The sequence below is a fragment of the Gossypium hirsutum genome, chromosome A08, assembly GCF_007990345.1.
Source record: "Gossypium hirsutum isolate 1008001.06 chromosome A08, Gossypium_hirsutum_v2.1, whole genome shotgun sequence".
In the NCBI taxonomy this organism is placed as follows: Eukaryota; Viridiplantae; Streptophyta; class Magnoliopsida; order Malvales; family Malvaceae; genus Gossypium; species Gossypium hirsutum.
Window position 1 is genome coordinate 672204 of NC_053431.1, and position 10087 is coordinate 682290.

The window sequence follows — 10087 nt, forward strand, 5'->3', positions numbered from 1 at the left end:
TTATTAAGGATGAAAACAAAAACTAAAACAAAAATAACAAAAGACAAGTTGCTCAAGAATAAGCTCTTCAAGTACAGTGAAGAGTCGAATTTGCCATATCAAATTACGACAAATCAATAATTAAATTTAATTAAAAAGATTATATAAAATTTAAAGTATGATAGAAATAATAAAACAAAGTGAAAAGTGTTTAAATGTTTCGATTTTAAATAAATAAATAAATATTTAAAATTGTCTTAATAAATTTTTTTTTATAATAAACATGTGTAAAAGGTTTTAAAAGAAAAATCATGTGTAAAAGGTAGAAACTATTTTATCCTATTTTTTAATTTATTATTCAATTAAAATAAATAATGCATCAAACTATTCAGCTAATGTAACTATATGGTCAAGTTTGTTTTGTTTTTATTTTTAAGTTATTCAGATATTTTCTGTTTGTTTAGTTATATTTCTTCAAGTTTGGTATTTAATGCACCGACCCACTTTGTCAATCAGATTTGATGATTGAGGTGAGTGGGGTAGTGTAATGGCAATGGTGAAAGCAGAAAATTTTTTAGAGACGAAATTAAAATTTAATTTTTACGATAGTAAAAATATAATTTTATTATTTTAATAGTTTATATATTTATAATTTTTAAAGGAATAAATTAAATATTTATTATTTTTAAAAGGGCCAAAATGTAATTCTACATTTGTTAATTTAAAATTTTAAAAATTTTAAAAGGCCTGAATGATTTTTTTTTATTTTAACAAGGATGGGATCCCTACTAGCCTCCTAACTACGTTCTTGTATAATGGTCACTTCTCCTAATATTAATATCATCAGTTATTTTTGTTTTTTTTAAAAAAAACTTGTGAAAAACTCATGAAAAAAATAGTGACTCAGCTCATAAACCTTGTGTAAAATATGTAAATTATGTAAATTCATATAATACTTATAATTATTTTTTATATCTTATTTTAAAAACTATTTTCAAATAAACCCTAAAATCAAAACACCATGACAAAAATTCAAACAAGAAGTTGCATGAAATTTGAAGTTTCTGTCTCTTTAAAAAAAAAACAATATCCAAAACATAAAAATAAATTTTAAATTATTAACTTATTTTCACTATATAAATAAAAAAAATTATAAGGGGTAAACTATATCTAAGATCATTAAACTATTAATAAATTTACATTTTAATTGCTTAATTTTAAAAAGTTGCAAATTGGTCAGTAAACTGTTTGAAAGTTTTCTTTTAAGTCACTGAACTATTTGAAAGTTTTTATTTAAATCAATGAGTTGTTAAGGTTTTTTTTTTTTAAAGTTCGACTAGCGAACTCCATGCGATGACTTGGCAATTGATATAGTATATCAGTACCCATCGACGAGTAGAAGAACATACTTTAGATCCAAGATAATTTGACGATCAGTATAAGAGGTCGAAGAAAAAAGCTGATTGGATTTTAATTTACGGATTAATGACATTCAAAATTATTTCATGTAAAAAAAAAAAACTGAAAGAGAAGAGGATGTAAGCGGTGTGAATAGAGAAAGCCATACAACAACGATTTTAACAGTCATATGACTTAAATAAAAACTTTCGAATAATTCGATAACTATTTTATAACTTTTTAAAATCAAGTAATTAAAACGTAAATTTACTAATAATTCCGTGACTTTGATTGTAATTTACCTTAAAAGAAAGACAAAACATGGGCGAAAAAGAAGTTTGGTTTAGATCAACTGTTCCAAAACCTGCAAGCATACATATGAGAGAATACTATTGGATAAAGGGGAACAATGTGAGAAATGATATTTATTACATGCATTAAGAACACGTGGTAAACATGTTAAAAACAATCCATTACATGACATGTTTTTATAGATAAAGTCGGCAGCAAAGGGACAAGTTCAAAGCTAACATCAAATACTAGTCTAAAATATTTGTTTATTCGAATTAAATATTATAGAGTAGAATTCAGATATAATTTATCCTGAATCAAGTTAATTTTGGACAATGATTGTTAGAAGTGGACCAACTCATGGGTGGAGTAAGAAAATCGTGGAAATTAAATTTTAAATTTTAATAATTTATATTTTTTATAATTTTTAAAGTATTAAATTAAGTTATTATTATTTTTAGGGAGTTAAAGTGTAATTTTAACTCTATTAATTTAAAATTTTAAAATCTTTAAATGACCTAAATGGATAATTTTCTAATTTAGGGGGGCCAGGGTCTATCAGCCCCCTAGATACACTAGTGGACCGAAAAACGAATTTAGAACATTTTTTAAGAAGGTCGGAATCAAAATTATAAATTTTTGATAGGTTAAAATATTATTTTATCATGTATTAGTTTATGGTTTTGTCATTTTTTAAAACAACTAAATGGAATATTTTTTCATTTCGAGGCTAAGTGTAATTTTATTATATATAAAATTATAATTTAATAATTTTTAAGGGGATTGAATTATAATTTTTTATTTTTTGATCGATTTTTGAATAAGTTTATAATTTTTAATTTTAATAATTTATTTAATTGAAAATAAAACAATAATTGAAACCTGTCAAATCAATGGTTTGTTAGGCTCGACCGCCAATTTGATTTTTAAAATAATATTTTAGGTATGACTTATATGTGGAGGGATTTAAATCATTTATAATTTTAGATAAAACTCGAACATAATTTTAAGCACGAATAAATTTTGAACCCAAACACTCAACATGTTTAGGCTTTTCCAACGAAAATTTAAAAGGTATAATAATTTATTTAACTCTCTAAATTTACAAAAAATTCATTTTAGTCTTTTATTTAATTTTTTTGTCTTTTTTATCAAATCACGCAAAAATAGATGAAAAGGTTTTTTTTTTAAACTTTGATGAAATGACGTACACATGGATGACATGTTATCAAGGGGTGAGCATTCAACCAAATCGAATCAAATGAAAAAAAATTGAGTTAAATGAGTTGACGAATCCTATTTTATTATCCTAAATCGATTTGAAATTTTTTTGAATTGAGTTGAGTGAGATGAAATTCTAATCGAATCGAATATATTTATTAGAGTTAAATTAAAAAAATGAATTTGACTTCTTTTAGCTACTGTCACCCACTGTAATCAGTGCTCATGTTTACTCTTTTTGAATTAAGTGTAGAATTTTATTTTATTTTTGAATAATCTAATTATGAATATTTTTGAAACAATGCCTAAAACTATCCATAGCCCCTCCCCCAACTCATAAATAGAAGGATAATGCACTTCAGCACACTCAAACCCACGTCCTCTTGCATTGGCAACAACGCCCATGCCGATCAAGCTAAGATTCAATCGACAATTTGAATAAATTTTTTAAAATAATTATTAATTGAATATTATTTAATTATATTTTGAATCAAATTAATTAAAATTATCTCTAATCATATATATTAACAATGTGAATGAATTTTTAAATTTTTATTTAAAAAAAACTTAAAAAAATTAGTTTAAAGTTTTTTTTAGGTTAGTTTAAACATTTTTAAATGAATATATTTAATTATTATGAGAATATGGTAATACTACATTTAGAGAAAGTCATATAAATAGCATATCAATATATATGATACATATATTCTTTTATTTTTATATATTGGTGTATACATTATTTTTTATATATACAATAAATTTGTGCATCGTACTCGATAAAAAATAATAATAAATAAAATTGATTTTTTCAATTGACAATTTGCGATAGTACTTGGAACATTGGACCCTCAAATCAAATTAATAAGGATAAATTACACTAACAAATTATAAAATGGTTACTGAACAATTTAAAAGTGTTTTATTTAAGTCATTGGGTTATTTTCTTTTTGAAAGGTCCGACTAGTAAGCTCTAAGCGACGCTTTGACAAATGATATGACGAATTGGTATCCATCATCGAGTAGAAGAATATATTTTATATTCAAATCGATTTTAATTGGGCTCAAATGTTTAAAGCTTGGTAGTGAATACTTGTTTTGTTGTATTGCAGGTTTTTTATATTAGACTATGTTCTAAGATTGTTTGCTGTAATTTTGAATTTTTGGTTGTTGCTCTGTCCGTCTTAGACAACAGTGCAATTTGAATGAAGCAGAAAAAAAAAATAAATGTCAAAGATCAAAGAAGAAAATTATTTGGATTTTAATTTGCAGATCCATAACATTCAAAGTTATTTTATAAAAAAAATAGTTGAACGGTAAAAAAGAAAAGGAATGAGAATTTTCGATTAGTGTAGGCGGTGCGAATAATTTTTTATCCACGTTAACTTATTTTAAAATTATTTACGAAAATGAATTAATTTTTTGATTATTTACTATAAATAATTTTGAAAATGAGTCTTGCCGATATATTCTTATTGTTTTAAAATTTTAAAAATTTTAAACATTTTTAAAGGATGACATAATATAATTTTGAAGTGTTGCGTTTGTATATTTATGTCACTTCAGTATAAGAGTTATTGAAACTGAACTAAATTTGAATCGAGAATAAATTGGAATAACGTGATTCCCACTAATCACCCATCGAAGACCGTCGTTTTCTAGTTTTGCGCACGCGTTTTTCATGCAACAATGAAAATCAATTTTCTCGCGTGCCAAACAACAATCTCCCCCACAAGAAAAACTACATATAAATAACCTCATCATTTTCTCTTTCAAATCCCATAAATCTCTTCTTATTTTCTTTCCCATAAATCAAAATGAATCATTCAATTCCAAACCCTTCTTCTTCTTCTTCTTCTTCTTCTTCTTCTTCTTTATGGTTCAACTCCACATGCACTATTTTTTCCTTCATCTTCTTCACTTTTACTTTCTCATTTTCCCTCTTTTCATTATCAATCTTCATTTTAAGATTAAAACTATGGTGTAAATGTTCAACTTGCCAATCATTCCTCACTTCAAGTTGGTCCAAAGATTTCAATAACCTTTGTGATTGGTATACTCACCTTCTTTCAAAATCGCCGACGGGAACAATCCATATTCATATCCTTGGCAATATCATCACCGCCGATCCTAAAAACGTCGAACACATATTAAAAACAAAGTTCGAAAATTACCCAAAAGGAAAACCATTCTCGATTCTCCTCGGTGATTTACTCGGCAAAGGTATATTTAACGTCGATGGCGATTCCTGGAAATGTCAAAGAAAAATGGCTAGTCTTGAACTTGGTAGTGTTTCCATTAGAATGCATGCTTTTAATATCGTTAAATCGGAGATTCAAACTAGACTTATCCCTCTTTTAAACTCAGTTTCCGGTCAGGTTTTAGATTTACAAGATGTGTTTAGAAGGTTTTCTTTTGATAATATTTGTAAATTTTCATTCGGGTTTGATCCTTGCTGCCTTGAATTATCGTTGCCGATGCCGTCGTCGGAATTTGCGGAGGCTTTTGATTTGGCGTCGAAGTTATCGGCACAAAGAGGGTTGTCGCCGTCGTCTTTGATATGGAAAGTTAAAAGGGTATTGAATTTAGGGTCTGAAAAAGAGCTTAAAAGCGCCATTAAAATAGTGGATCAATTTGCTCAACGTATGATTAATCAACGACGGGAACTTGGTTTTTCCGACAAGAGTGATCTTTTGTCGAGATTTATGGCAACAATGATCGACGACGACAAGTATCTTCGTGACATTGTCGTTAGTTTCCTTTTGGCTGGACGTGATACGGTTGCTTCCGGTCTAACTAGTTTCTTCTGGTTATTATCTCAAAACCCGAAAGTCGAGTTCACCATTAGAGACGAACTCGAAAAGGTTACTGCCGGGTTTTCGCCGAGCAACGATCAAGATTTCGTAATGTTCGATCAAATGCGTGAAATGCATTATTTGCACGCGGCATTCTGCGAGAGCTTACGGTTGTTTCCGCCGGTTCAATTGGACTCGAAGTTCGCACAACACGACGACGTTTTGCCTGATTTTACTTTTGTAAGGAAAGGTACTAGGGTCACTTACCATCCCTACGCGATGGGTCGGATGGAACGGGTTTGGGGCTCCGATTGTCTTGAATTCAAACCGGAAAGATGGTTGAAAAACGGTATATATGTACCCGAAAACCCATACAAGTACCCTGTTTTTCAAGCCGGGTTAAGGGTTTGTTTAGGGAAGGAAATGGCATTAGTGGAGATGAAATGTGTGGTTCTAGCCATAATCAAACGGTTCAACATTCAGGTTGCTGATCCCAATCAAGCACCAAAGTTCGCCCCGGGTCTCACTGCCACCGTGAGAGGCGGCTTACCAGTTCTAGTCCAACGAAGGGAAGCTTAATTGCTAAGAGAATTCCTTCACAAACTGTTAGAATTGAATTAGGTCGGAACTCAGTAAATTTAGATTAATTTCATACAAATGTTTGATGCGAGTTCACCTATTAAATTCCAAAAAAAAAAATTAATATCAGTCAAATTTATTAATTCAATAGATTTAAATTCGAATATTATTATTATTATAAAATATTATATCATATAAAATTATAATTTCACGTCATTTTTATCTCTTTTCAATAAGAGAATAACAAATCAAATATTTTTTAAAAATTAACATGAAATTACAATTTTATATTATCAATTTCTAACTCCTAAAGCAATAGAGAAGGTTCACATGTTAATTCATAAAAAAATAGTAAATTAATTTGTAGACCAAGAATAATATGGGCAACCGCCCCCAGATTCGATGTATACTTTTTAATTTAAATATACTATTTATTTTCCTGTGACAAGGGGTAACATGCATGCTTTACCGACAAGTTCTTTAAAATAAACATAACAAGAAGCAAGAAAATGAATATACAAAAGCTTAAATAAAAGGTCAATAATTAATTAGTTCTTCAATTAAATTAAACAATTAATTAAGTCATCAAAAAATCAATTTTTGTGTAAGTCCTTCAGGTCGTGCCACATGGTAAATTTTGGCATTTTCTAAATATTATTTAAAAATTATAAAATTATAAAAAGTCTAGAATTTTGAAAAAAAAAATTCAAAATTAGAATTTTAAAAAATATCATTCCGATATAGCAACTTCATATTTACACTACTCCGTACCCTTTTAACTTTCACATATTTCTAATATATAAGAGATAAAAAAATAAATTATAATCAAAATTATAATAAAATATTTTCATAAAGCCCAGAATAAATTAAAAATCTTCATGATAAATATTTAAATCGACCAAATTAATTTTCACGAAATAAAGGATTCAGTTTATTTGATTCGAAATGATTTAATCTTTAATAATTTGTTGTTTCAAAAGATATATCTACAAAATGACAAGTAATATTAGTCGATATCTTAATATATAAGATAACCAAATTATATAAGAATCTTTGAAAAATAACATCGATATCTTTTTTCTAATAATAAACACGAGATTAATTCTACAAAATTTCAATAATAATTTTACAACTTTTGTACATTTAATAAAAGACAAAAAGAGACCAAACTTTAGACATTATATTTATGGTCTAGACCTAGACACGTCAATATACATAATATTTTCTATAAAGATACAAATTTGATTTTTTTTCCCTAAACCCATGTGCATAGTGGCAATATTTTAATTTTGTTCCAAACTATAAAGTTTTGATTATTTGTATATTTAAATAAATTAATCTATGAAAAGGTGAGACTAATATTTTTTAAAATCATATTTTATTTTTAATTAATCACGAGGCATATGGAAACATGAAATATCATGGAATTACGTGCATGGCAGCAAGGAATTTAAGATTCTTTAGCAGTTGACTGGTAAGATTAATGTATGTGTAGGAAGAAAGTCAGAAAATTTTTTTTTAGAGGTGTGGAAATAAAATTTTAGTTTTTATTAATTTATATATTTATGATTTTAAAGGATTAAATTAATTTTTTAGAATTTTAAGAAGTTAAAAGTGTAATTTTATTTTTATTAATTTAAAATTTTGAAAATTTCTAAAAAGTCTAAATAACAAATTTCTATTTTAAGGGGGTTGGGCTCCTGCCAACTCCCTTAGATTCGCCTCTGTGTATGTGTAGTATTATTTATAGATATATTTAAAATATTATATATAAAAAGTATTAAGATGATAATAATCATTTTGTCAATCTAGTTATAATTTCTAAGCATTAAATGGGAGTCCACATATAATGTGGAACATGTTTGAAGCACATGGATCAAATTATGAACTTATCAAAATTTATCTCATGGATAAATTGGATTTTATGTGTTATAAGAAATAGACAAATTCAGTAAAATTTTGAAGGTTTTTTTTAACACATAAGATTTAAGCTATCCATGTAATAGGCAATGACAAAGATCATATGGATTCTTCTAACCAAGGCCGAAGTTAATTCAGTCATATGGATATCTTGTTGAGCGTTAACCACCTCCAAATTGTCAATGTGAATGGAAACTTCCTTGCATCCTCCCTTTGAACAAAGGTCAAGCCATCTAAGATTCCTCACAGGTTCCATCAAAGACTGAATAAAAACCCAAATACCAATTATATCTAGCGATCCATTACTCATCTTGCTTATACACCACCCCTTCGACAGCAACCCACCTTGCATTCAACTTAACAACGCCATCAGTAAATAAGTGAAACTAAGTACCTATCAAATCAGAAACGCGATAAAACTTACAAAAAAAATCTTGTTTGAGCATTCCAAAATATTGTTTGACCAAACTTATCGAAGACTTGATGGTTTCAGTAGAGTTCCAAGAATTTTTTAAAAAAGTTATAGAAATAAATTTAAAATCTAAAAATGTATGAATGAAATTAACCCAAAAGAAAATCCAAAAAGTGGAATCTCACCATCTTTGTAGATCATTAATTCACACGACTCATGCTTTACTTAATTTTGACAAAAATGGTTCTTTTTAATCAATCTTTTAGACTTAATTTTGATTAAGGCTATACCATTTTTACATATGAAAATGGACCATTGGATCAATTCCCACCCGAAAAAAAGGAATTATATGCAAACTATATATTAGAAGAGACATTTAATAAACGTTTTCTTACCTTCAAACTAAAATACCTGCCTAACACTACCAAAACAACAGGCGGTTTTATTTTCGAACAAGCAAAAACTAGTCATGATTAAAGGTGGTTGTCGGTTTTAATATTTATATATTAGGGTGAGTTTAGAAAAAATACATTTATATATTTAGGTTAAATTACTATTTGGGATTCAACTCGGTAATAATTTTCACATTGGAGTTTGAACTCTTTTTTTATTCAAATTAGTCCTTAAACTTTGTAATTGTTTCTGACCTGAACTAGGCAATTATTCTCACATTCGGGTTGAACATTTTTTTATCCAAGTTAATTTGACAATTGTTCCTATATTAGGGGGTTTGGACTTGACAATTATTCTCACATAAGGGGCTAAACTTTAAGATTTTTAAGAAAATATCAGAGACTAAGTCAAACCAAAAAAAGTTTAAACTCTAATATAAAAACATATGTCAAGTTCAAAAAATAACTTGGATAAAAAAAATTCTGACTCTAATATGAAATCCTTCCATATATTTGTCATTCTTTTAGGATTTCTACGTGGTTTTAATATTTAATATTTGTCTTTTTAGGGTTTTTGGTTGCCTTACGTGGATTCCATCATGCAAAACCACTAAACCCTATCACCACCTTATGTATTATCTATTCATTCTTTGTCCATTTTGCCATATTAATTTGTAAAATTATAAATGGATAAAAAGGTTGTTTTGTTGTTTTTGGAATAATACTTTGAATTAAGTTTATTCACGTGGTTATTATTATAAAAATAAGATTGGTAGAGCTAAATTTGGTATATCACCTTCACATGTCACTCTCGAGCACCATATCATTAGGCGCATTTTTGCTATTAGTTATTCCTATTAGAAGGGCCTAGAGCCTCTTAATTATGATAGGATAACTACCGCTTCTAAAATCATTTTACATTGTTACATTATTATCTCTACAAAGGGATAATAATGTAATCCTTTCTCCAATAAAATATTTACACATGACATCCCGTGCATCTCATATAAAAATCATCTTACCTCAATAGAAGGGGCATACAGACAATTCTTATTCCCTTTCTACTCCTTAAACAATCGCTCTCTCTTCCTTTTTCCTCCTAC

General features: G+C 27.8%; 1 protein-coding gene across 1 annotated transcript; it reads left to right on the top strand.

Moving 5' to 3' along the window:
- Window positions 1–4666: 4666 nt before the first annotated feature.
- Window positions 4667–6408, top strand: LOC107931872 (cytochrome P450 94C1). The gene has a single exon (XM_016863831.2). The coding sequence runs from the start codon at window positions 4704–4706 to the stop codon at window positions 6258–6260; it is 1557 nt and encodes a 518-aa protein (XP_016719320.2). The 5' UTR covers window positions 4667–4703; the 3' UTR covers window positions 6261–6408.
- Window positions 6409–10087: the final 3679 nt, after the last annotated feature.

Bases quoted from the DNA above. Each gene is read 5' to 3' on its own strand.
- LOC107931872 (XM_016863831.2), top strand. From the start codon at position 4,704: ATGAATCATTCAATTCCAAACCCTTCTTCTTCTTCTTCTTCTTCTTCT.